The following is a 26,795-nucleotide window of genomic DNA, read 5'->3' as shown; positions in this document are numbered from 1 at the left end:
TGTCTCTCACAACAAAAATATGAGCAAAAGTTGCAAGGAGTAAAACCCAGTAACTTAAATGAAACCAAGTTTTTATGGGTCCTAATAAATTTATGGGACTCTTTATCATCTACAGGCATATAGGAGAATCATTTGAGCTAAAGCTTCAGCTCAAATTACAAATGTTTACTGCACCTGCGGCATTTCTGGCCAACAATTTCTTCAGGAACAGCGGATAGGATGGAGCCAAGTTGAATGCGCAGGGGAGCTTGACTTTGCCCTTTTGACAACACATGGAGAAATTTTTTTTAGCCTTCACATCCGCAGCTACAAATGAGGGCTTGTGTATTCTAACCAAATGCACTGAGAGGCAAGTGGAAATAGCCCCTTAGCGCAAAAAAAAAGCAAATAGTTTGCCCCTTCTGCCAGTAAAAACAGAAACAAGCAGCTTCTATCTCCTAATTTCACACTTCTAGAGGTACCTAGGCCCTAACGTTTGGTCTTTTTTTTTTTGAGAAACACAATATATTGCCAATACTAATATTCTGATTCAGCATAATTTGCCCCGTGCCAGCTTAGATTGGAATAAGCTGTCTGGTGACCATTTGGAAAAAAGGCAAGACCAAGAAAATGGACAAGGAAAAGTCCTGTTGTCTGATACCACCTATAGCATTCAGTAGGAAGAGATCAAAAGCACCCAGTGCATGCAAAAAGCTAAACATGTTCAATGAAAAGGATGTAGCTGAGGACTGGGAGCGGGGGTGAATTCAAGGGGAATTGCCGGAAGGGTATAAGAAGGAGGATGTTTGGAGTGCGGATGTTTCCCCCATTGCAGATCCAGCGGGGGCCAAGGCTGCCCACACAGTGGTCTTGCATTCACTTTTTTTGTTTCTTGCAGGAGTTTGACCTTGAAGGTTGAAAGAGGAATGGTTTCACATAATGTAATGTGTGAAAAGAGTGCATTCTCAAAATTGTATTTAATTATGTACATAGGTAATGAAGAAGGAAAGGAGTGCACTGTGTAATGTAGATAATTGCGGGTAATTGGTAAATGTAAGGTACTGTGACTGACATCACTTCTGTTTCTATCTCTCTTGTCCTTGTCCCCAGTTATCACTTGAATATAGCAATCATGCTCTGAGGGAAGACCTCGAGCCTTGACCTTCCTCGTTTGTTACATGTTCTATCTGTGGAGTGTGCTCTTAGTTCCCATACCGATGAAGAGAATGTGTGAATGATCAGGAGACCAGCCCCATTTCCACTACAGGTTCAAGAATTGGGACACTGGATGGCACTTGAGACGCGTAAACCTTGCGGGTGATGGCCGTCCTGTGTGGGGGCAACACAGGCCGCAGAGGCTGCACCCCCCTCCCTGCTTGTTGGTGTCGTGCCCGAGGAGGGATCGGAGGATGACACGAGGCCAGCCCAGAGGCCCCTTGGTGCGCCCCCCGGAACAGACGGGCGTGGAGAGGGCAGCCTCAGGTACAACAGACGCGCGCGCCGGCCTCGCGCCACCGCGGAAGGCCCACGAGGCGCATCAGCCGCTCTATGGACAGGGCAGAGGATCAGGAAGGGGCACGAGTGGGCGCAGACGTATCGGAGGGGGGGAGACACTACACAGTACAGGGCGCGGAGGGGGAGAGACGAGGCGAATACAGCGGACGGGCCGGGCCGTCGGAGAACAACTAGTCCACAGTCACACACACAACACACAGACCCGATCAACAAAAAGAAAGCGTCCGGAAAGAAGGAAAAGCGTCCGAAGAGAGCAAGGTTTTAGTGGGCCGAGGAGGCGTGCTGCGGGGCGGGGTGGGCGGAGGAAGAGGAGTGGGTGATCGCGGTGGAGAGGAGTTGTTTGAGTTTGCGGGTGCCTTTCTTGGCGACGAGGGAGGTGGCGGCGCCGACGTGTGCGACGCTCTGGATGGCGGACGAGCTGGCGCTGGGTGTGGGCGCGAAGGGGGCGGGTTCGGAGGCGGTGGAGGCGGAGAAGAGGGCGGCGGACGAGGCCGGGCCCGGCGCTAGTGAGCCCGAGGAGGCCGACGAGGTGAGCGGCCCCACATGCCCCGTCGGATCCGCTGTGGGACCGGCAGACATCGGCAAGGCCCCACTACTCGGAGGAGCCGTGCTCGGCCCCGGCGCGCTCGTCGCCGCCGCCGCGGCCGCTAACACACTCATGATCCCGCCGCCACTCCCGCCCGTCCCAGCACTGCTGTTGTTGCCTCCCGGAAGCATAGAGTTATGGCTCGACGACTGCAGCCGCGGCTTGTACTTATACGACAGCTCGTACTGTGCCTGTTTTACACAAAAACCCCCAAGTCAATAAGAAGTTGGGTTTGAGAGAAGAGAGGAATGGCGAACGTCTTCAGACAGGACGGGGATCTTGATGATGAGGTTGGAGATCTTGGGGTCGAAGACGATCTTGGGCGCGAGGAGGTTGCAGTTGAGGACGGCGGAGGCCGACTTGGCGATCTGGATCATCTTGGTCAGGTTGACCTTGCCGTCCTTCATGTCGTCCTTGACCTCGTTCACCGCCGTTATATCTTGCAGATACGTCCCCCTTCAACAACCCCCATACAAAAAAAAAAAAAAAAAAGCCACATCAATACCGACTGTGTCGGAGAGAAAAGAGGGGGAGTGGGGGGACGTACAGGTAGGGCACACATTGCGAACTGGCCGTCTGGCGCGCCAGACGGTAGGCAGAAAACGAGCGCTGCGAGCTCATCAGTTTTTTCAGACTCAGATAGCGCCGGTACGCCTGGAGGTCCATGTGTTGGACGACCTCGAAGGTCGCGTCGAGCCGGTAAACCGGCTGGGCCTCGATCCCTGCCAGGACTCCCATCTAAGAACAACCCACGCATCAACTGCTATTCTCACAAAAAAGATGGATGTGGCGTTTTGTGGTTACCAGTGAATGGAAGTCGTCCATGTCGCGTAACTCGTATGCTACTTTCATCAACTTCAGCAACACCCGCGCTCGACTCTTCAGCTTCTCCTGGATCAGAATCATCGAACTCGCCCTATTCTCCCCAACATAGATTAAGTTTCAGATTGGGAATGATTTCCATTGTGCTTTGTTTGAAAAAGAGATGACGAACCAGACGGCCAAGTAGTTAAGATAATCGGTGGATTTGGCGATCGGACTGTTAGGATCGCGGAGGGCTTTGCGGGGGTTATTAGGGTCGCGGGGGGCCAAGACGTAGCGGATGAGATGGCGGGGCTGAGGAGAAAAGAGCCATCAGCCTTCCATCCAGCAGGGGATTGGGAGAGCGGGGAGGAGATAATACCTTCATCTGGGAGAAGATGTTCCACTCGAGCCTGGTGATTTGGAGGGCAATAGATTCTTCGGGGATGGAGAGGAGGAGGATGGAGGCGTCGTGGAGGGCCTTGAGCTCGGCCTTATGGTCGGACTGGAAGGAGGAGGCGGTGAGGGTGGACCGGAGGGGCAGAGTAGCGGCGATGAAGTTCTCGGTGGAGTCGATCGCGGAGAGGGGATGGTGGAGGGCGTCGTGCTTGACGTTGTTGTATTCTTCGGAGGAGGAGGAGGGCTTGGTGTGGCTACTGGGGGGCAGATGGTGGCGGTCGTGCGGGGAGAAGGCGTGGACGGGGGACGAGGCGGCGGTGGATGCGAGCTGGTCGGTGCTCATGAACGTGCTCGGGAACTTCTCGAGCCGAGGGCTGGCTTCGGAGCGCGGATAGTCCACCGATTTGCCCGTCGTCAGCGGCGTCATGGGCAGGGAGGGCTCGTCGTGGTGGGAGTCGGCGACGAGCGAGCCTCGGGAGGTGACGGAGGAGGCCGAGGCCGGGACGGCCAGAGCCAGCTGCAGCCTCTTCACACACTCCAGCACCCCCTGCACCGCCCCCTCCTCCGTGCTGTCCGGTAACGCCCAGCCCACATCCTCGTCCGTCATCCGCCCTATCATCTTGATCAGAGGCATCGTCTCGATCGCGTAATGGAGCAGCCAGGTCACCGAGATCATCAGCCCGTTGAACGCCTTCAACACCGTCAACGTCGCCGGCTGGGCGAAATCGCCGGGATAGATCTCCAGCCAACTCGTCAACACATGACAGATCCTGTCCCACAACCCCCCCAAATCAACTCCACGATGCCTCCCAAACCAATACAAGTGGGAGGAGCTTACTTCAGATGGGCATACCGCCCGAGAATCGGGTCCCGGTCGATATGAGTAGACACGAAATCGAAGCGAAAGATGAGCGCCGAAAGAACCTCGAAGGGGGTCGCGAAGCGGCGGAAGATGATCAAGAATTGGTCGACAAAGCTCGGCTCTGGAGCCCGCGAAACAATCAACGCCCCGATCACAATAGAAAAGGCGGGTTTCGGGGACGTACCGTTGCCGCTGACGGTAGCGAAGACGAACTTATCAATGACGACCGACTTCTCGAAATGCAGGTCCATATCCGCGCCTCTCCTGGAAAAACAAGGCCCACATTGGATCAGCGAGCGACCCGGACGAAGCAAGGGGGGGGGGGGGGGGGGGGGGGACGGACTGGCTCATGGCGATAGCTTTCTGGACGGCATGTTTGCCCGAGCCGGAGAGGCCCTTGGAGGGGTCGAGGGCGCGATTACCGGGGCCGGCGGCGTCCGGCGAGGGCGCGTCTTTCGGGGGCGGGCCCGACCCCGACGCCGCCGGCGAGGTCGGGAGGAGCGGGGAGGCTTCCCCGGCCACAGACGCACCCGATCGGCCCGGAGTGTCCGCCACAACGGGCCCCGAATGACTCGCTTCGCGCGGCGAGCCAGGCGTGCTTCCGCCATGCATGAAGCTCCCGTCCGGCCGAGCTACACAAAAGACCCGCTCGATAAGTAGGGCGGAGGATAGCGGGTGGGGCGGTGGACGTACTCGAGGTCTCGTAGGACATGGCGACCAAGGCGTTGTTCGAGAAGCTGTCGCCCTGTACAACCCGATCATGCACGAGCTCATCAACAACAACAAAAAACCCTCGGCTGGGGACGGGGGGCACGTACGTCGGCGTCGTCGATGTGCAGGAGCGGGTCGGAGGCGAGGGTGGGCGAGGAGGAGGAGGCGGAGATGAGGACCCGGGACGCCGCCGCCGACGAGGGGCCGGGGGTGTCGAGCTGAGCGAGAGAGGCGGGGGTGTTCTTGCGCGGGGTTCTTGCGGGGCTGGGCAGGGCGGTGTTCCCGGGGACCGGCTGGTCGTGTCCATCGTCCGCGGACCCCGCGGCGAGCTCCTCCTCCTCGTCGTCCTCGGAGGTGCCTGCGCCAGGGCCAGAAGACGGGCCGTCGCCGCCCAGCGTCGTCGTCATCGACGCAACAACCGACGACGAGCGCGAGCAGCGGCCTTCGTCGTCGCCGTACATCGAGCCCAGGATGTTGGTCGACGAGGCGCGGCTGTACGACCGATGCTCGCCTGTCCTCAAACGGTCAGCCGTCTCGGCGCGCGCGTCAGCCCCCGACGTCTCTTCCTTCGGTGGGTCAAGGGGGAGGGCGACGTACCGCGGGCTTCTTTGATCGCCTTGACGATCCAGTTGAACGAGTTGCGCATCTTCTTGCCCGGGTCGTCCGTCCCGCCATCCAGCTGAATCATGCCTACACCAACCCATGTGTCAGCCAAAACAGCCTCCAGCAGTTAAAAAGAAGGAGAAAGGTACCGGTGCCGTAGACGTTGACGAGCTCGGCGGCCTTCAAGGGGCTGGTCGCGTTCCGGTGCTCCTCCTTGTCCGACTTGCAGGCCAGGACGATCAACGCGATCCCGCCGCGGGTCCAGAACGAATCTACACACACACACATTCTTGGTGTCAGAAAGACTGGAGAAAGAGGAGGGGGCGGGAGACGGACGGAGCAAGGGCCTCAGATGGTCGAGGGCATGAGGATCGGTCGCGTCGTAGCTGTCCGTCGGATCCGCCAAATCAACATCCACGTATTTTGCCTCGCGAGAGAGAGAGAGAGAGGGACGGACCAGAGCAGGACGCCGTCGAGATGGGGCAGCCCGGCGGGCCACAACAGGCCCTCCTTGGCCCGCCTCGTCGAGATGCATTTATCGGCCAGGATGGGCTGGTCGATCTCGAGGACCTGCAAGACTTTGGGGGCCTGCGAAAGCTTCGATCTGGGGTCCTCGAGCGGGCCGGGGCCGGGAGATGCGCTGCCGATGTTCGCCACCACCGCCGAGACTACCACACACACACACATACATAACGTGAGCCCACGGGGGTTTTTTGGGAAGGAGAGGGGGAGGAGGGACGGACTGCGGTTGGCGCAGGCGTCGCGGTAGAGCTCCACCGCGTCCCCAGCGTCCATGGACTTGCGCAAGGCCCGACTGATGATCGTCGATTTCCCAACGCCTTTCGGGCCGGCGACGGCGATGACGAAGTCGGCCTTGACGCCCAGCATTTCCGTCTGTGGGACACGCCCTCATCGTCAGTCTACTTACTGTGTGTGTGTGTGTGGTTGTTTTGGGGAGGGACGTACGACTTGGGGAGAGTCGATGAGCGGGAACGCGTCCTCTTCGTCGTCGTCATCTTCGGCGGAGGCTTGGAAGGTGTCGGAGGCGATGCAGGCGGAAGCCTGGTCGGTGGCGTTGTGGTTCCGGAACAGCTTGCGCAGCTCGTTGTCGCCATCGGACGGGGGGCGATGGTGCTGCTGCTGCTCCTGGGGGAGGTGGGAAGAGGAGGCGAGGAGGTCTTTGAGGATGGCCTGTTTGGCGAGGGCGGAGGGCACGGGCTTGGTGATGGTGAAGCTCTGGAGCGGGCCGTGGAGCGAGTACCTAGGCGGGGTGGTGGGGGGCGGGAGGAGGCCGATGAAGCTGCGGGTCTTGCGGACGAAGGTGTCGCTGAGACTGCGGCCCCTCGAGCCCGGTTTGCGGGTGGACTGGAGGAGCAGGAGGTCGGTGTTCAAGGGGACGGTGTATGCGGCGGAGACGGTCTTCTGCTGGGGAGGAGGGTGTGCGGCGGGGGAGGCGGGGGAGAGGGCGAGGGGCGAGGTGGAGAGGACGGGGCCTGGGGACGGGGTGGCGATCTGGAGGGTGTGGTGGGGGTCGAGCTGGTGGCGCAGGGCGCTGGCGCGGTTCGGCGAGCGGGTGGCGGCGGGGGTGGAGAGGCTGAAGACGGACTGGGAGCGGGAGCGGGCGCGGGCGTGGCGGGCGGAGATGGGCGGATGCGGTGTTTTCTGGGCGGGCTGGTGGATGGGCCGTGTGGCGGGGTGGGAGGGCAGGGGGATGCGTGAGTCTGGCTTGGGCGGGGGTTCGGCGACGAGCAGGCTGTCCTGGGGGCGGGAGGGGCTGAGGTCGTGGACGAAGGTCTCGGGCGGGTGGGGGTGGCCGATGTTGAGCTCGTCCTCGGCCAGCTCGTCCTCGAGGGTGAGGCTGATGGCGGTGGAGGACCAGCGCTCGTCGTCGTCGGTTGATGGTGGTGGGGGGTGGTCGAGCGAGGGTTTGCGGGCTGGCCTGGGTTTGGTGATGGATGGCCCTGGGACGGGCAGCTGGTCGACTGATGCTCTGCTGATGTTGAAGTGCTTGGATGCGTTGATGGATGATGAGCGTGCTGCTGGCTGGTCGATGGTCTGGTGGTGGCTGGTGCTGTTGCTGAAGATGCCGTTGATGATCTCTGAGCCGATGAAGCGCGAGCGAGTGCGTTCGTTTGTTTTGATGTAGTGGTCGAAGGAGAAGCTTGCGCGTGCGCGTGCTGCTGGGGTGGTCTGGGGGTGGTATGCTGCTGGCTTCTGCTTGCGCTGGGTGGGGGATGCTGCTGCTGAGCTGAATCCGAATCGGTTCCAGATCGTCTCCTTGTTTTCCTTCATCCTGTTTCTGTTGGTCGCTGGCGGTGGGGGTGGTGGTTCGTGTGCGAGTGCGGCCAGCAGTTCGTCTGGGATCACTGGGAGGCTCATCGTGTGGTGCTTGGACAGCCCAGACACAGCCCAGCACAGGCCGGAGATACCTGTGGGGGGGGGGGGGGGGGGAGCCCCGACAGAGCCCCCGGGGGACGAGCCTGGCAAGACAAACCACTCCAGAGTCAGAACGGAAGCTGCACTCAGAAAAACACACGTTTGCAGAGGCCAACACAGCAAAAAAGGAAAACTGGGCCAACTGCACACAGAATGATCCAACCAAGCTTCCATTGTATCTCCATCTGACTAAGTAATGGCTATGCACCATGTGTACAGTGGCTGCGCATTGAGCTTTGGTGGAGTAACCCCTTTCAGAGTAAAATTTCTGGTCAATTGAATGGTTTCTAATCTTGGATTTGGTACATTTGGTACCCCCTAAATATAGGGGTTATCAAATATAGCTAAATTCAGAATCATGTGACCAGTGAGTGCGATAAAGTCTTACTGGAACCACATTTCTCATTCAGACCTCAAGTCATGGGATTGGCTAGTACAGCAGTGCAACATAATTTCTGAAGCATTCATGATTGTGAAACAAAAAGAAAAAATAAATAAATAAATAAATAAATAAATAAATAAGAAAGGAAAAGTGTGAAAATCATCCAATTTAATGCAAATTGCTCAGGATCTTAATGAAAGGAGCTAGAGGAATCACAAAAATTCTTCAAGCAGGAGGCTAGAGCAAACCTGAAACAACTTTTTCCTGATTGAAAAGAAAATCTTCAACATCACCAAGCTTTATAATGGTCTGTCTTAGAGAATGTCAACCGGTAACCGTTTGGCAGTGCCTGGCACCCGCGGGCGGGTACCGCCCGCACCCGCCAGCACCAGGAAAAAGAAATAGTCACTTGATGACAAGTGAAATCATGCCAGCTCCAGCAGGCTACCCACCATCTACCCACCATCTACCCATCATCTACCCACCATCTACCCACCATCTAACCACTTTAAGAATTTCCACAGGAGATCCTCAGTTTTTTCTGGGCACCACTGATCCCCATTTCTGGTCAGCTGATACTCAGCTTTAGCTCCCAGCTTATGCTCAGCTTTGGTGCCCAGCTCATGCTCAGCTTTGTTGCCCAGATCAGAACCAATCCTGGCCCAGATTATTTTCAGCTTTATTCCAGTCATGGCTCAGCTTAGACTCAGATTAGGACTATCATTGGCCCAGCCTATGCTCAGATTTGGACCAGTATTGGCTCAGCTGATTTTCAGCTTTGGATAAATCTTGGCCAAGCCAATGCTCAGATTCTGAGTCTGACCACTCCTGTAACAGCTTATGCTCATCTGTGGACCAGCCTTGGCTTAGCTGATGCTCAGCTGTGGACCAGCCTTGGCTCAGCTGATGCTCAGCTGTGGAACAGCCTTGGCTCAGGTGATATTAATCTTTTGAATAGTCTCAAAAAATCTGATACTCAGCTTTGGAACAGCCTTGGCTCAGCCAATGATCAGCTTTGTACCAGCATTGGCTCAGCCAATGCTCAGCTTTTGAAAATTTTTGGCCCAGCTGGTGTTAATCTTTGGAACAGTATTGTCCCAGCTGATCCTAAGCTCTGCACAAGCCTTTTCCAAGATGATGCTCAGCTTTGGACCATTGTTGGCTAAGCTGATGCTCAGATTTGGAATATTCTTGGTCCAGCTGACACTTGGATTTGTTTCAGGCTTGGAATATCCAATGCTCAGCTGTGGCCCAGGCTCAGCCAATGCTCAGCTTTGGCCCAGGCTCAGTCAATGCCTACTGCTCAGCTTATGATGAGCATCAGCTGTTCCTGGGAAAAAATTAGGATCAGCTGACTGTGCCACATTGAGTGCTCTGGTGCAGTCCTGCAAGCTCTACAAGTGCTGGAGGAGCAGACTTGGAGCAGCACTGGAGTAGCTCTGGAGCAGAAACCAAAGCTGCATCATGTCACTTGCCATCAAGTGACTATTTTTTTTTCCTGGTGCAGGCGGTGCCGGATGCGGTGCCGCGCCCCCTGCAAGTACCGCTTTCCCCCGCTGGGTTAATCGGGTAGCCCCCGGACCCCCGGCCCTTGGCCCGCTCTGAGCTGTGTAGCCGGGCTACAGATACCAGACGGGTACCCCCCGTTCTGGAGGCGAGATACAGGAGGCACCTGCCTTCCTTGCCTAGTTTGGACTAGTGCCGGAGTTAGGCTAAAGCGCCTCCTTTCCTTTCTTCTTGCTACAGCCGCAGGGGTTTGTCCTGTACGGCTGTAGACGCTTGTTTGTACCCCTGTACTCAGGGTAGTCACGTGTTGTTGTTTCATTCTCGAGGCCACTATACAAAGTGGCCTCTCTTCAGTTGTAGGGGTTTTTCCCCAGTTCCTTTTTTAGTCGGAATTCTAGACCTGGCTAGTTTTCCTCATCTGAGCGCGTGTCCATTCTGCTGAGCCTCTGCCACCTGAAGAGCCCCGCTTCAGTGGTAGCGAGAGCTAAAGTCAACCATTCAATCATAACAACTTGTCATAATTACTATAAAAAAAAATTTTTACCTACTTACTTCGGATTCTTTATCACATCACCCAACGCATCCGCCACCGTCCTCCGTTCAAAGATCTTCTTATCCTCCTCGCCGCTAGAACCCTGCGGTCAGTCGAGGTCTCAGTTTTTTCTTCCTACTTCCGAGTTCCGTGCGGGTTGGTCCCGAAGTCCATAGTTTGTGACAGTTGTTGTCGCCCTGTTAAGAGGGTGACGCCTCTGGGTGAGGTTCAGCAAAAGAATAGCGAGCATAGTGCTTGAAGAAGAGAGAAGGGCTCGTGATAGCTTACTATTTTTTGTCTTTACCACCCTCCACGCGTCGTCTAGATGTCAAACATGGGAAAAGTTGCCCACAGCCCAAAGGGAAAGTTCCGCGAAGGCTCTTTGGCCGATCTCGGCGAAGTCCCGCCAGGGCCGGCGAATCAGGAGGAAGTCAGCGCCATGACTGGCCCACAATGTCAGTGGCTGAGACAGCGCGAGTATCTGATTGCTGGTTCAGATGACTTACTTGACTGGGAACCCAAAACAGTAGGTCCCTCTTCTGGCGCATCCTCTGAGGAGACCGTAGGAAAGATTGAAGCGTCTCTGACGAGCGCTTTCAATCAAATGAAGGTGAACCACCCTCAACACCAGCCGGCCCACCACGCTCCGAATTTGGCTTCAGCCGCAGCACCGGGCCCGGCCAAAGGATACCAGCACCAAGGGTATCAACAATCGGCGCAGGCCAGAGGGTACCACCAGACTGGGTACCAGAACGCGGCTCCAGCCGCAGGAAATCCTCAGGGGGCGTTCCATCAAGCCCCCGAACCGGCCGATGTGCCGGAGCTCGTCATCCCGCCCGAGATCAATCCGTCAAAGGTTCTAAAGGGATGGCCGGACAAAGACAGTCCGAAGTTTTCGGGGGGGCTAGGCGAAAGCGCCACCTCCTGGCTAAGAGTAGTCGCGGTCCTCATCAAGGATCGCGGAGCCCACCCAGGGATCTGGCACCGAGTAGCCAGCCAGCGCCTAAGTGGGAAGGCATTTCGCGACTGGAACAATGCTTCCGCCGAAGACACCCAGCCAAAAATCTGGGCACAGTTCAAGGAGTGGCTCGTCGGGTTGAATCCGTTGGGCACTACGCCGGCGTTACTAGCGTTGGAGTTGGATTAGCTGCGACAAGGGCCGAACAAGGCCGTCCAGTTCTTCTATGAGCGGTTCTGCGCTTGGAAGCAGAAGGCAAAGACGATCCACTTCGCCCACAATGAACAAACCGCGTTCATCACTCGGCTCACCCCGGGCCTCTCTTGAAGGGTCCAGGAGTTCGTCACCGGAGAAACCATTCGTGGTAATCCCTGCGCAATGAAGGATGTCGTTATGGCAGCAATCGCCAACGACCAGCATTACCGCACCTCGGTCGCAGCGCCAGTTGCTGGAGGATTGGGATCCGGGAAGCGCCAAGCCAACGGCAACGGAGGCAAGAATCGGAAGAAGACTTCGTGGCCCTGCCACAATTGCAAAGTCAAGGGGCATTCCGCGAGGAACTTCCCAGAACCTAAGACCGACACCCAAAAAGCGTGGGAGAAGGCTAACCAAGCCAAGAACCAAAAAAAAAGAATAGTCGGTGAGGAAGAGTCTCTCCCACCGACGTTAGTTGTAATTTCTTCTACCTTATGCAATCCATCTGCTGTTGAGAAGGACTTACAAGAGCCTCACCGTGAGTTGTGCCACCGTGAGTCAGAGTCAGCTGAGGATAGTGCTAGTCACCCAGGCATGGGGACAGCCGCATCGGACGCGCTTGTTGAGACCGGCTTTGAGTCGCCAGAGACCGCCGCCGATGTTGTTGGAGATTGCTTGTGCATTGATGGATGCCATGCAATCGAGTTTGCGCCAGACAAGCCTCAGGGCGTCCGGGCAGAGTTCCATCACCTAGTGGAGGGCCGCTTGGCCAGGGTTCTCCTTGACACCGGTGCGGGTTTGTTGTACGTGTCTAGTACGTTTGTCGTGGATCAGAAGTTGCCAATCATTTGTTCGGCCGTGTCGTTCAGAGTTACCGGAGCTTTTGGCGACCGGGTGTCCGACGATAGGCTGGCTACCGTCCACTTCATTCTCTCGGAGGTTGACTTCGAAGTTGTTTGCAGGGTAGCGCCGCTGTCGAGCTATGACGTTATCCTGGGTTGTGACTGGATTTCCGCAAATGTCGTCTCAACCGACTGGGATTCAAATACATGGCACCTGAGGGATAGATTCAGTAACGTCGTCCCTTTCAGTTTATCAGCGTCCTCAGTCTACAGCTTGGTGTCTCACGAGCTGGCCATGATGACTGACAACGAAGAGGTCTTCTTACCTAGATCCATCCGGCGCCACGAATTTTACGAAGGTGCCCGGGAGTCGTTCATCTGCTTGATGGAATCGGAAGGTGTCGCCGGCCCTAGAGACGAACAACCGGTGGGATTACCTACGGTGTTTGGGCCGGATGCTACACTTTGTCAGTCGTTGCAGTCCCTTGTGGCTAGCTTTGGAGAGGTCTCCGGGCCGATCACCAAGGTCTTGGATAAGCCGAGAACCATTGAGCATTTAGTGAATACCGGGGATGCGGCCGCGGTCCATCAACCGGTGCGGCAGCTTTCTCCGGCTCTTTTGGGTACCCTCAAAGAGCGGCTGGCTGGCCTGAAAGAAGCTGGGTTCATTCGTCCATCGACGTCGGTGTGGTCCTCGCCTATAGTAATGGTGAAGAATCCCAACTCAGGGAAAGTTAGACTGTGCGTAGATTACAGAAAAGTAAACGCACTTACCAAGAAGGATAGGCACCCGTTGCCAATTATCCAAGAATGCTTTGATGCGTTGCGGGGAGCAAAATTCTTCTCGAAGATTGATCTTCAACAAGGATTTCACCAGATGAAGATCGCAGAGACGGACGTACCTAAGACAGCATTTGGCACCAAATATGGCCACTTCGAGTGGTTGGTGATGCCGTTTGGGTTAGTGAACGCCCCGTCCACGTTCCAGCGTATGATGACGCAGATCCTCCGTCCGTTTATCAATGTATTCGTCCAGGTTTACCTCGACGATATCCTGATCTACTCGGCTACAGAAGAAGAACATGTACAACATGTTAAGTCGGTCCTCGAAGTGCTTCGTCGCAAGGATCTGAAATGCAGTGGCGCAAAGTGCGCATTTGGCTTACGAGAAATCCAATACGTGGGCCACATTATCGGTTTCAACTCGATCCGTCCAATGGAAGAGAAGCTAAGTTGTGTGCGCGATTGGCCGAGACCTCAGACGGTCTATGACGTACGTTCGTTCCTAGGGCTGTGTGGTTTCTATCGGCGGTACGTGAAGAACTTCGCCAAGATCGCCGGTCCGCTCCATGATTTGACGGCCGGTGGAGTAACTAAGCGGCAGTCCGTCTTATGGCTGCCGAAGCAGGAGACGGCGTTCCAACAGCTTAAAGAAGCGTTGGTCAGCGCGCCGATCCTCCTACTACCAGACGTCCTTAAACGGTTCGTGATGGAGACCGATGCATCAGACTTCGCCATCGGAGCCGTCCTACTACAGGACAGAGAGGATTTAACGCTACATCCCGTGGCATTTGAATCAAGTAAGCTAAATAAAGCTCAGACCAATTACCCTGCTCAAGAAAGGGAATTGTTAGCCATCATACATGCATGGAGAAAATGGCACATCTATTTGGATGGCGCCGTGGAGACTACGGTGGTTTATACTGACCATGCTTCCCTGGCTTATCTGCAGACCCAGCTGCTGCCTACGAAGCGTCTCCTACGCTGGATTGAAGAATTCGCCGAGATGGATATCGACATCAGGTACAAGAAGGGGGCCGACAACGTCGTGCCCGACGCACTCTCGCGTAGAAGCGACCTCGCGTTGCTAGAAGAAGTCACCAATGAGCTTCATGAGACAGACTGGCCGTTGATTATACCTTATTTGGTTGACGGAAGAGACTTACCGGAAGGAATCCCGGAGCGCCTGGTAATACGGGCGAAGGAAAATATCGAGCTGTTCGAGTACAATCCAGAAGACGAAACCTTGATCTATCTCGGCCGTCGTGGATTGAAGGAGAGGTCCCCGTTCGTGGCATTCGCGTACCGGTTCGACTTGCTCAGGTCGGTTCATGATGAACTAGGCCATCGCGGCAGAGACTGTACCCTGCAGATCCTCCGGGGTCGAGGGTGGTGGCCGAAGAGATATGACGATGTAAACAGCTACATACGTACATGCGCGTCATGCCAAGTGCATGAAAGACCGCATACATCCCAAGAAACCGGCCTCCAAAAACCGTTGCCGGCAGTCCTCCCGTTCGAGCAATGGTCCTCGGACCTGATCTCCATGCCGGAGAGTCACAAGAGCCACTTCAAGTGGATCCTGACCGCCATTGACCACTGTACGTCGTGGCCGGTCGCAGTTCCGCTGAAAGACGCCTCAGTGGCAGAATTGGCACAGGCCATTTTCGACGAGGTGATTACACCTTTCGGAGCCCCAAAAGAATTACTAACGGACCGCGGTTCCAACTACCTGTCCGCTGGTTTCCAGAAGTTCCTGGCTGCGGCCGGGAGCAAGCCAGTCCGGACGTCTGGGTATCATCCCCAGACTAATGGAAAGTTGGAGAGATTCAACGGAATCTTAGAAGCGGCTCTGTTCCGCATGAACAAGACTGGAGATCCAGCTAAATGGGAGGACTTTCTCCCGGCTGCGTTGTTCTCCGCAAGGATCCACGCTAGCGATAGCAGTGGATTCTCTCCTTTCGAGCTCCTCTATGGGGTTAAACCAAGGTTGCCACAGGACCGTCGGCGAATGATCGCCGCAGAAGCTGCCCTTCCTGGGCATGAAGAACTAAAAGCGCGCATTGAGGCGCTAAATAAGACTAGAATAACTGCCGCGGGCAATACTGCTACGCGTGCATTAAAGAATAAAGAGGCTTTCGACGGAAAGACGGCTTTTGCACAAGACTTAGAAAGCCTCGTAGTCGGGCAAGCTGTGAAGCTTCGCAATGAAAAGCACACCAAGGGTCAGCCAAGGTGGTTTGGACCATTCATGGTCAAAGCAGTCCTCAAAAACAATGTCTACATTGTTGAGGATCATCAGGGTGTCGAATACCCTAGACCAGTTAACGGGAACAGTTTGAAACCCGTAGCATTGCGCTCACTCATCGTCAATGATATGTGGGCCGCACCGCCTGCTATTGCGCAGCGCGAGATGAGGGCCGACGCCAAAGTGGCAAGGGACCTACTCAAGAAGACGCGGTCTTTAGCTAAGACCAAGAATAAGCCCCCAGTAGAGACAGGGGCACCCAGTGCGAGCCCAGAGGCTCCCCCGGCTAAAACGCCGGGAAGAAGGCTCCGGCTCCGGCTCGGACCGCCGCCACCAGGGTCCGGGACGGCCCCCGTTTAGGGAGGGGGATGTTGTAGCCGGGCTACAGATACCAGACGGGTACCCCCTGTTCTGGAGGCGAGATACAGGAGGCACCCGCCTTCCTCGCCTAGTTTGGACTAGTGCCGGAGTTAGGCTAAAGCGCCTCCTTTCCTTTCTTCTTGCTACAGCCGCAGGGGTTTGTCCTGTACGGCTGTAGACGCTTGTTTGTACCCCTGTACTCAGGGTAGTCACGTGTTGTTGTTTCATTCTTGAGGCCACTATATAAAGTGGCCTCTCTTCAGTTGTAGGGGTTTTTCCCCAGTTCCTTTTTTAGTCGGAATTCTAGACATAGCTAGTTTTCCTCATCTGAGCGCGTGTCCATTCCGCTGAGCCTCTGCCACCTGAAGAGCCCCGCTGACAATAGACCGGTCATTGGCCAGGAGCGGTCATCGAGGATGGTCCCTGGTGCAATCATCGAGGGGAGTTGTCACTCCCCTCAATGACAAGTGCGTGCTGGTCGTTGGGGGAGCACCCTCAATGACCATGACCAACCTGTTTGATGACCGGAACAGGTCGGTCATTGCTTTTCTCATTGAGAGGTCCTCCCCTCGATGACCGACCTGTTGCGGTCATCGAGGGGAGGACCTCTTGATGACGCGTCCATTCCGGTCATCAAGGACACCTCTTGGTGACCTTTTTGATGAAAAAAAGCTGGCGGGTACCGCTGGTACCCGCCTCAAAGACCGCTGGTACCCGCCAGGCGGTGCTGGGTGCCTGTTTTTGGAAAAAAGCACGCGGGTACCGGCGGTGTAAATTATACCCCGGTCCGTTTTGACATTCTCTAGGCTGTCTCTAAGCTCTGCTTCTTTGAGGAAGGATCACAGCCAAAATGAACAAAGGCAGCCCTTTTTCAGAGATGGAAAAATAGATAAGAAAAAGAATATATATATTGAAAATATTAAATAAATGAAAGCCAGCTGGAGGGAGACTGGCTCACAATTCCAATGTATTTTGTTTGGTTCTGGGGGATATTTTTTTCCTAAATGCACTCTAGGGTGGCTGTTTCTTGTTGTTTGGCTTTTTTTTTTGTAGGGGAAACACAAAACTGTGGTTTCAATAAACTTAGATGAATATAAATAATTAGAAAGTAAAGCATAGAGATGGCCATCTGGACCCGGATACCTGCAACGGGTGGGGGTACTCCCCATAATTTGTTTGGAATTTTGGACACCCAGACCCGGAAACAGTACCCACTGGCGTGTAACCCCCAAGTTCCCTTGATACATAGCCACTTGCCGGCTTGAAGGTTAGTGTACATACATACATGCTTGCTCAATTGCTGGTCATTTAAAGGGTTGTGTGCCCCCTAAGCAAACAGTCTGCGCCAGTCATTGAGAGGGTTGTGTCAAAGGATTTGTGCCCTCTCAGTGAATGATCTGCTCCGTTCATTGACAGGAATTTGTACCCTCTCAGCAACCAGTCTGCGCCAGTCATCCAGAGGGGTGTGTACCCTCTCAGCAAGCAGTCTGCGCCAGACCTCAACGCTCTTGATGACTGGTCAATGCCAGTCATTGAGGGGGTAGAGAGTATGTACACCCAATAAGCCCTGAGCCCGGCAGAGACAAGCCATCAAGGGGCTGAAAATGGTGTGTACCTGTCTGGGACTAGGGTACCCGGTGTTCTTTTAGCACAAATTGCATACCTGGACCTGTACACAGAACCTGCAGACAGGTACCTGTGGGGCAGTGACAGGTGCCTGTTACCACCAAACGGGTGCCTGGTACCACCGAACAGGTACCAACTTGCCATCTCTAGCGGAGTAGGGCATATTGTCAAGTAGAAAAAAAAATCAACATGCAATTTATCAGGTTGAGTTTACTTACATGCAGGCTAGAAGAAGTGTTCCAGATGTGGAAATTGATTGAACAAAATAAATAAAAAAACTGTGATTCAATCGTGATTCTCTTGCAATGGAAGTTACAAACTCCTAAACATGTCAAGATTAAAAGTACCCTTACTCAATATTTAATGGCAAATAAAAATGGAGAATAGTTTGCAACTACCCTAGTCTATCAAGTGACAATGAGTACCCAATGGATGATTGAAATACACAGTAAAATTGATTAAATTAGGTGAGAAAAGGCTGATTGTTTTGCCAAGCTGTTTATGTGCTCTGTTGATTACATTAATAAAAAAAAAAAGAATAACACTACAAACATTTATTATTTTGCCAAAAAAATAAAATAAAAGTCAACATGAAAAAAATAAAACCAAAATTTCACTCAGGGGAACAAACTGAGCATGCTGAGCCAAAAAAATAAAATGTCCCAAACTGAGCAAAAATCATTGGACAATGTTTTGGGATGGTTTTTTTTCACAGGCCTGGCGGGCCTGGAGCAGGCTTGAGCGGGCCCTGGGCGGGCCTGAGACGGGCCTGCCCCAAAAGCACATTGGGTCAGTATTAAAGGAGTTTTGCCTTGCCCTGGGAGCTTCTTGGGCTTTTGATAGGCCCAAAATCTCAACAAGGGCTTTTGGTGGTCTAGAAGTATCAACCCGGGCCACTGAATAGCCCATGGGCCTTTGAATTCCCAAAAAGCCCACCATGAGCCCCCACATAGCTAATGGGCTCTTGGTGGCCCATGAAGATCCCTATGGGCCAACAGATACTTCCATCATGGGATCCCATGGGCTTTTTGCCTCCTTTCTGGGCCACAAAAAGCCCATGGGGAGCTTTTTGGACCACCAAAAGCCCATGGGGAGCTTTTTGTACCACCAAAAGCCCATGAGGATATCTGTTGGCCCATGAAGATCTTCATGGGCTACTAAGAGCCCATTAGCTATGTGGGGGGGCTTTCTGGGAATTCAAAGGCCCATGGGCTATTCAGTGCCCCGGGTTGATACTTCTAGACCACCAAAAGCCCATGTTGAGATTTTGGGCCCATCAAAAGCCCAAGAAGCTCCCAGGGTAATGCAAAACTCCTTTAATACTGACCCAATGTGCTTTTGGGGCAGGCCTGTCTCAGGCCCGCTCAAGGCCCGTCTCAGGCCCGCTCAAGGCCCGCTCAAGCCCGCTCCAGGCCCGCCAGGCCCGTGAAAAAAAACCATCCCAAAACATTGTTCAATGGTTTTTGCTCAGTTTGGGACATTTTATTTTTTTGGCTCAGCATGCTCAGTTTGTTCCCCTGAGTGAAATTTTGGTTTTATTTTTTTCATGTTGACTTTTTTTTTTTTTTTTTGGGCAAAATAATAAATGTTTGTAGTGTAAGTATGCTGATACCATCATCACTGCAGCACAAATCAATACAACATACCTATTTTTCATGTTGGTGAGCTGTTATCCTAGAGATGTATCGGCGATGATGAGCTGAATAGGAATAATGGAAGACATTATTAAAGAATTCTTTGACTGTACAGGGCAAAGAACCCTTCTTCCGTCGGAAAATTCCATCCTCCCATGAAGTGATCATCCAAATCTCTAAGTAACTCCAGAGGTGTGGATGCAAGTTCACACCTCCTCGACGATTTCTCTGTATTCCGAGCGCTTCGACAATCAGTTGTAGATTTTCATCACTCTGAGATATCGAACCATTGCAGTTCTTAGTCCAGGAGTTGAATAAAGCTTGGGCGCGGACTAGTGTCATTTGCAGGGTGGCTTCATCCTCTTTTGGGACGATCGAACATATCATCTCAACATAAAATAGATAGAGAGGGAAGAGCACCGGAGCGTCCTCGAAGCCAATAAAGTGAGGTTGGAGCAGATTCTTTTCAAAGTCTATCCCAGTTTCATCGAACCAATGCTGATACCAATCCTTATAATGTGACACAAAGTCGGCTAGTTTCTTCGCTAATCTACGCCTTCTTTTATAGTGACTCTCTCGAACTTGCTTGTCGATGTGGGGCTTCTGATTCCCGCGTGCCTTGAAATCCCGTGTGTTATCCTTGTGTGCAATGCCAAGCCCGAGATAAGTGCGATGAGTCGAGTGGAATTCCCACTTGGAGATGACAAGTTGAGGGTTCGGGGTTTCGAAGGCTCTGAGCCCTGTCAGAAACTGACCCATTTCCATCTGTTCCATGGGCACCGATGGATTATTGAGTGCAAAGTCATTCAAATAAAACCCTAGTGGCCCCTGTGGAGGTAGCTTTTTAGAAAGCGCAGGCCGTCGGCTTGTAGGAAATGGGATGTCCAATATGGGCATGTCGCCCCATGGATTCCTCTGGGGATTGAAACGCAGATCCTGAGGTTTGATGCTTTTGGCCACAGGCCCGACAGTTTGCTTCGGCTTACGATAACACCTTTTTTTGTGGGGTCCGGAGGTTGTGCCAGGCCCAACGGTTTGCTTCCGCTTACGAGAACGCCTTTTTTTGTGGGGTCCGGAGGTTGTGCCGGAGGAGGGCATGAAGGTATAATCCAAGAAGGAGGGCAGATTTGACGGACCAGGACCTGTGAATGTTTGACTATGACTATCCGATACATGCGCTACACCATGATGTGACTGCGCAGCCCCTACCCGCGTGAGGCCATCCGGGTCTGGTGTTCCGTGTCCGAGGAACTCTGCAAGGGTGTCGAAGTCGTGGGGTAAGAACCCGGGTTCAAATAGTTCGCCGGAGTCAAACGACACGTCCAGATCATGATAGGGCTGGGAGCTAACAGTGCGTTCTTTTGCGGCCATTTGGGCAGGATAATGAAATTCTGGGAGAAGGGAGTGGTGGCTAGCTGATGGCGGCCCAGCTGGAAGACCGACGGGGCTTGAATGGTAGGCCGAGGATGGTTGGTGGTGATCAGCTTGTCCAGCCGCCCTAGCCTCCGATGAAAGCGCGGGAGGGAAGATATGGTTGAGGGCCCGTGAAGCCCCTGCCGCCGCGAAGCCATTCGAGGCTGGTGTCCCGTCTGCGAGGAGCTCTAGTTCGGAGCTTTGTGCGGCCTCGAACCCTGATCCAAATAAGCTGTGCAAGTTGCCCTTCCCATGAGCCAGAGTGCCAGCAGGACGTTGTTCAGTAGCAGCTTGAATAGGGTGATAATAGTCTTGTGGGGGGTAGACGTGGCTAGCTAATGACCCGGCTGGAAGCCCGATAGGTAAATGACCGCACGAGAATGGTTGATCCCCGTCCGCCGACGAACCACCGGAAGGGAAGATATGGTCGAGGTCGAACAAGTCTTCGTCCCAAGCAAACCACTCCGCGCCAGATTGCGAGGTTGGAAGAGCCATCGGCTTGCACCCGCTGACGAGGAATATTACTGCGAGAAGACTGACCAACCGAATGCTGCTGCGAAATTTGTACTCCAGAATCATTGTCGATGCGCCTTACTACCCTCTTCAACTTTATTGTGGTCCTCGGGGATTGACGAAGGCATGGGCTCGTCAGCCCAAGTTTCTCTGGAGCAGATTCAATAATATACAAATCTTCTCAAGATACACCCACCCACCTTGTGTTTCAGGGCTTCTTTGCCTACATCCCAGAACAAAACATGATGCACTTCCCCCTTCCCCCATGCGTGCATCACTCTCAGGCAAAAAGTATGACATGAGTCTCTCCTATGGAGAGTCCCTTCGGGATGTGCTCCCCCCCTCGTTTTGAGTGGCTGTTAGGCTAGCGGTGTTCCACCCGCCTCACTCTGAAACAAGAGGTTTGTGTTAGGCTAGCTGTAGGTGGAGAAACTTTAGCCGATAAGCTGATGTATTTATATGCAAACACAGCTCTCGATTTGCTTGTCCGAGCACGACGGGGTGGAAAAGTGTAGTCCAGCACATCGACGATGGCTCTGAGTAACTCCGGCAGAGGCATTCTGTCGCTCAGTCTCCTCCTATTAATCGTGCTCGTCGGCGAGCTTGCAGCCTCGGACGGATGGGCGGAGTTCTTTAGATGGGACGAACGCGCTCCCGAGCTTAATGATATCTTCGTCCCCTCTCGTTCATCGGCGGCCACGGCGGCTGGACAAGCTGATCACCCTCAACTATCCTGGGCCGATCAGTCATACCCCGTCGGCCTTCCAGCCGGGCCATCAGCTAGCCACCACACCCTCATCTCACTGCCCGACTATTATCTCGCCCAACCTGCAGCTGAAGCACACCCCGCTGAATCCCTGGCTCACTGGCGAGACATGCCGTTGGAATTCCACGAAATATTTGGGACCGAGTTCGGGGACACACGCGGTATCGATTACCCTCTCGGACATCTCACAGACGGAACACAAGGCCCGGACGGTCTCGCGGCCGCAGAGACTTCGCAGGCAGATTATGGTGTGCTCCATGTATTCGACAGTCCGAGTCATACCGTCGCAGGCCCTGGTCCGTCATGCGTGCCCGCCGTCTCGAAGGATGCCTTCCCGCCTGTCTCCGACACTACCTCCGGACCCAATCAAAGAGTCAAGCCTGGGAAGAAAAGCCTCAAACCTAGAGTCAAGGTTGGAGAGAAAAGCCTTAAACCTAGAGTCAAGCCTGCGAAGAAAAGTCTCAAACCTAAAGTCAAGTCTAAGAAGAACATCCTCCAACTGGAGACTCCCCTTGCGATGAGGCCACTGCTCCCCCCACGCCGAGACAGCTTGTTCATCCCACTTCCTCACAGCCAACGACCAAAGCTCTCCCGCAAGTTACCTCCGCAGGGAGGACTAGTGTTTGATTGGACTCTCTTTGCACCTGATAACCCATTCGATCCCACACAAACGAGGGACGTAGAAAAGATCGTGACAACGCTCGAAGAGACCCTGAGCCACCAACTCGTCATCCCCGAGAAGAATTTCATGGCAATCCATCACTCTTACATCGGCGCTGTAGATTCACGCGCTCGCATCAACGGTAAAAGGCCTACCGACATAAGAAAGCAAAGACTGGCGAAAAAATTACCCGAATTCTTGTCTGATTATGAGGATTGGTATCAGCATTGGTTCGATGAAACTGGGATAGACTTCGAAAAAAATCTCCTTCAAGATCACTTTATTGGTTTCGATGCCGTCGGGTTCCTCTTCCCCCTCTATCTATTCTATGCTGAGATGATATATTCGATTGTCCCGAGAGGCGGCAAAAAATCGAAGCTGATCAACCTAGCTAAAGAGCTTGACCAGGCCCGAACCTCCTTTAACAAGTTGACAGCTGCCCTCTTCAATCACCGGATCTTGGACAATGATCTACCATTGATGAAATCTATCGCCGAAAAGCTCAGGAAACAGATATGTACTCGTGGAGATACTGCAATTCATCCAATCCTCTGGAGTTACTTGCATTTTTGGATGGCTTCTTTTAGAGATAATGTTTTCCAACACCCGCGCTCGAGTAATGTTCCAAAGAGTGTCAAAGCATTCTTCAACAATGTCTTCAATTATTCATATTCACCTCAGCGCAAAAAATACCTTTCTAGGATGGAATCATTCTTCAGCTCATCATCAAATATAAATTCTAGGATAAACCTTTGAAAACATGAAGATAAAGGTATAGTACATTGATTTGTTTATAGCTTTATAATATTACCAAAACACTAATGGTCTCATTGTTTCTTAACTTTTGCAGATTACATTATCAGCTTAGCAAGACAATCAGCATGCTATTTTTTTGTTCAATTTTGTTGTTGCATTTCAATAACTAGTGAATTCGTGGCGGCGCTGCGTGAACTAAAGATGAAGAGCAAGCAATAAAGATTAGTGCCAAACCCAGCTCAAATCTTTCTGCACTTGAAATCATGAAATATAATTTTTGAGTACAGTAACCAGTGCACAGCCACAGCCAACAGGGCTGCTAGCCACAAAACTCTTTTCTTGATAATTACAACATAATTTTACAATAGAACATGATCAGTGCAACAAGAAATACAGCTGACCAATACATTGACTAATTACAAGGTTTAATCAAGCACAACTCCCCAAGTGGCCAGAAATTGGCCCACATTGGGCAATTTCCCTCCATTTGATTACACTGAAGCTTTAACAACAGATAAATCAACTGCATTCAAAAGTTGATCTTACACTGGTATCTGTACTAACCAATCCAACCAGCTACACAGCCTGACTTGTGGCCCATGAAAAGGCTATGTATAGCTGTCTGCAGGAAAACACTGGTTGCAGAAGATACACCACAACACAACCAAGAGTTTGGCCCTGAGCATTGTTAATCATCCTTGCAAACACAAGAATTACAGGAAACTGACACTGAGAGAATTTTGTGGTGCAGACCTGATCTGGCTTGTGAATAAGGTGGATACCTGGAACCAGGACCTTGAATCCTGACTTTGGGCCACTTATAACTTCACAGAATTTCATTGATGATACAGAAGCCAATTCCCATTGCACAAACCACTTCTGAGTCTCAGGTTGCAGATACAAACCATCAGCATACACTCCTTCAGCCACATAGACCACATTGAGAACCCATGGAATTTCAGTGTTTGTTGGGGTTTTTGGGCCCACCGTCTCCTTGCAATCACTGAGGACTTCCTTGACAGCACACACATTGATGTGTTTTCCCGCTAAATGCCGGACACAAGTCAAATTCAGGCAAGCCACATCCAAGTTTATGAAAACCACAGTTTTCTGGAAAAAAAAGTTCAAGGGTTCCCCCTAAAATAGACAAAATTCACCAAAAAATGACAGAGTTTGCCACATAAGACAGCAAAGTACAAAAAAATTGAAAGGGTTTCCCCACTACGTAGATACAAACAACTCATGCAACCTCTATTAAAGTACATTGAAAATCAAAATTAAAATCTCAACCAGAAACCTAGCCCCCTAACACCAGCATAGCTGCTGCACCCAGGCTCACACTCCAGCCCATCTCAATTTGATGGATCAAAAAGTATGGGGTTGAATTAGAGAATGTCAACCAGTACCCGGCACCCGCGGGCGGGTACCGCCCGCACCCGCCGCGCACCCGCCAGGCAGTGCCGGATGCGGTGCCCGTTTTTTTGGAAAAAGCGGTGCGGTACCGCCGGGTTAATTGGGTAACTCCCGGACCCCCGGCCCTTGGCCCGCTTTGAGCTGCCCTCAATGACTGACAATAGACCGGTCATTGGCCAGCACCGGTCATCAAGGACGGTCCCTGGTGCAATCATCGAGGGGAGTTGTCACTCCCCTCGATTACAAGTGCGTGCTGGTCGTTGGGGGAGTACCCTCAATGACCATGACCGACCTGTTTGATGACCGGAACAGGTCAGTCATTGCTTTTCTGGTCATTGAGAGGTCCTCCCCTCAATGACCGACCTGTTGCGGTCATCAAGGGGAGGACCTCTTGATGACGCGTTCATTCCGGTCATCAAGGACACCTCTTGGTGACCTTTTTGATGAGAAAAAGCTGGCGGGTACCGCTGGTACCCGCCAGGCGGTGCCGGATGCGGTGCCGGGTGCCTGTTTTTGGAAAAAAACACGCGGGTACCGGCGGTGTAAATTATACCCGGGTCCGTTTTGACATTCTCTAGGTTGAAGGCCCCCAGCAAAGCCAATGGCAATCTGCACAATGTGGGGCCCACTCTTTAGCCCCCCAGACTGCGCAAGTGCAAAAGTGAGGGGGTGTGAACATGCCGCCAGCTGGAAGTACAGCAAAAACGGACATGCCTGGGGGGATAAACAAAGTGGCCAGAGCTCCTCTTTAAATACCTAAGACTCGCCACTCTGCCACCCCTGTTCACACTTCAGCCTGAATTCTCCATTGGATGACACTTATCATCCGCCATGCCACCGTAATACTGCCAACAGTCACCTCTCAACCAATTGGAACTACTCTTATCCTGATTGTTCTTATTGCTATCAACCAGCCCCAGCCAATCTCCACCTCAACAACTACACCTTGTACACAATTTATTATTTCTGCAGCAAGGAAGCCAACCAGACCAACTCCTGCAAGTGTGTTACAATCAGCTCGCCCACCCTCGAAGATCTGCCTGGTTTCCTTGGCCAGCAAGCCACATGCGAAGGGGTCCTGGCCAATCTGTTCTCTTACACAATTTCTGTGAGCCTGAGTCTCTATAGTGACAACAGGACACAAGAAATGGGGGGGCAATAGTTGGATTTCTTGGGATAAAGAAACTACAACTATAAGAGAAAAAGAGAAAGAGAGAGAGAAACCAAGCAGGATAAGGAAAAAGAGAAGTACTAGGTTATTCTAGTGGGAATGCACGTCAACTGGCAATGCTACTCTTCAGAAGAGTGCTGCTAATCTGTGCTAGAAGTGCTACAGCTTCCTCTCAGGAGGGTATCTGGATTAGATAAGTTTAATCCAGCCACAATTTTTTAGCTTCCTTCTGGATAGTCAAGGTTCTTAAAGGGAAACCTGAGGGAAAGCCCTGTAACCTAGATTTGAGGCAAAGGCCAAGTGATAATAAGGGACAGCCCTGTGATCAAGATAGAGGCAAAGGCCTGTGGATTTGGAGGGACAGCCCTGTGATCAAGAAGGAGGCAAAACCAGAAGAAAGAGCAGATCAAGCAAGACACAGAGTTGTACCTCTGAGATAAACAAGGTTCAGTAAAACAGGTTACTTACTGTCAATATCCTAGGCGCCTGTGACGGTAGGTATACTGGGAGTATAGTAGGCTCTTTGGTGGTGATCCTGGAGTTATCTGGGTGATGGTTCTGGGGTGCTGGAGTCTGTATATCCGCCTCAGGCAAGGGGGATCCTGACTACAAAAATTTTCACAGTTTGCTTATGTAATTTACATATGTACATGTGGTTTGGCGCGCCTGGTAGCGCTGACACGTCACAACTGCGCAAGCGCGCCACAACTCAATAACTCAGGGAAGGAGTATAGTTACAATGAATTGATAAGTTGTAACTAGGGTTAAAATTGCATGAGGAAACAGAATATGAAGTCAAAACAAGGTTATCTCTTAAGATGAAAAAGATATAAAGTAATTTATATGTAACAATGGTAGAACAGGCAGCTTTTAGGTCAGCTGTGATGACTCTAAGGCTGACAATTTCTGCGCTGCTGTTGTGAGGAGGGCCAGGCGCTTGACTTTGATACCGTCAATGCAGCCAACAACTTGAACTGGATGATGAGCAGGACTCCCACCTCAAGATCAACAAAAAAGGGCTCGGAGGCCATGACCAGTTATCAGATCCCCACGTATCTTCACTAGCCGTTGCTCAATCCCAGTTGCTCTCGGCCGACGATGTCGCGGATGGGGCCCACAAGAACCTGTCCTGTTGGAGGGATCCCTC

At 52.7% G+C, this 26,795-nt stretch overlaps 4 protein-coding genes across 4 annotated transcripts; 1 reads left to right on the top strand and 3 right to left on the bottom strand.

Annotated features, from left to right (window-relative positions):
• Nucleotides 1-1,755: 1,755 nt before the first annotated feature.
• Nucleotides 1,756-3,914, bottom strand: PtA15_3A562 (uncharacterized protein; the record flags this gene model as incomplete). Its single annotated transcript, XM_053167542.1, has 7 exons — nt 1,756-2,054; nt 2,151-2,271; nt 2,338-2,536; nt 2,628-2,818; nt 2,885-2,996; nt 3,075-3,196; nt 3,264-3,914. 7 exons carry the CDS (start codon nt 3,912-3,914, stop codon nt 1,756-1,758), a joined length of 1,695 nt encoding a protein of 564 aa, XP_053018748.1.
• Nucleotides 3,915-4,114: 200 nt separating this feature from the next.
• PtA15_3A561 (uncharacterized protein) lies at nt 4,115-7,835 on the bottom strand (the record flags this gene model as incomplete). Its single annotated transcript, XM_053167541.1, has 12 exons — nt 4,115-4,263; nt 4,327-4,406; nt 4,486-4,774; nt 4,836-4,939; nt 5,040-5,364; nt 5,451-5,543; nt 5,606-5,728; nt 5,793-5,842; nt 5,914-6,124; nt 6,200-6,350; nt 6,513-7,417; nt 7,544-7,835. 12 exons carry the CDS (start codon nt 7,833-7,835, stop codon nt 4,115-4,117), a joined length of 2,772 nt encoding a protein of 923 aa, XP_053018747.1.
• An 11,155-nt stretch (nt 7,836-18,990) lies between these two features.
• On the bottom strand, nt 18,991-20,947 carry PtA15_3A560 (uncharacterized protein; the record flags this gene model as incomplete). Its single annotated transcript, XM_053167540.1, has 2 exons — nt 18,991-19,020; nt 19,166-20,947. 2 exons carry the CDS (start codon nt 20,945-20,947, stop codon nt 18,991-18,993), a joined length of 1,812 nt encoding a protein of 603 aa, XP_053018746.1.
• A 464-nt stretch (nt 20,948-21,411) lies between these two features.
• PtA15_3A559 (uncharacterized protein) lies at nt 21,412-23,064 on the top strand (the record flags this gene model as incomplete). Its single annotated transcript, XM_053167538.1, has 1 exon — nt 21,412-23,064. One exon carries the CDS (start codon nt 21,412-21,414, stop codon nt 23,062-23,064), a length of 1,653 nt encoding a protein of 550 aa, XP_053018745.1.
• Between the last annotated feature and the right edge of the window lie 3,731 nt (nt 23,065-26,795).

The sequence above is a fragment of the Puccinia triticina genome, chromosome 3A (genome assembly GCF_026914185.1).
Source record: "Puccinia triticina chromosome 3A, complete sequence".
Lineage (NCBI taxonomy): Eukaryota > Fungi > Basidiomycota > Pucciniomycetes > Pucciniales > Pucciniaceae > Puccinia > Puccinia triticina.
This window is presented reverse-complemented; position numbering and strand designations above follow the sequence as displayed.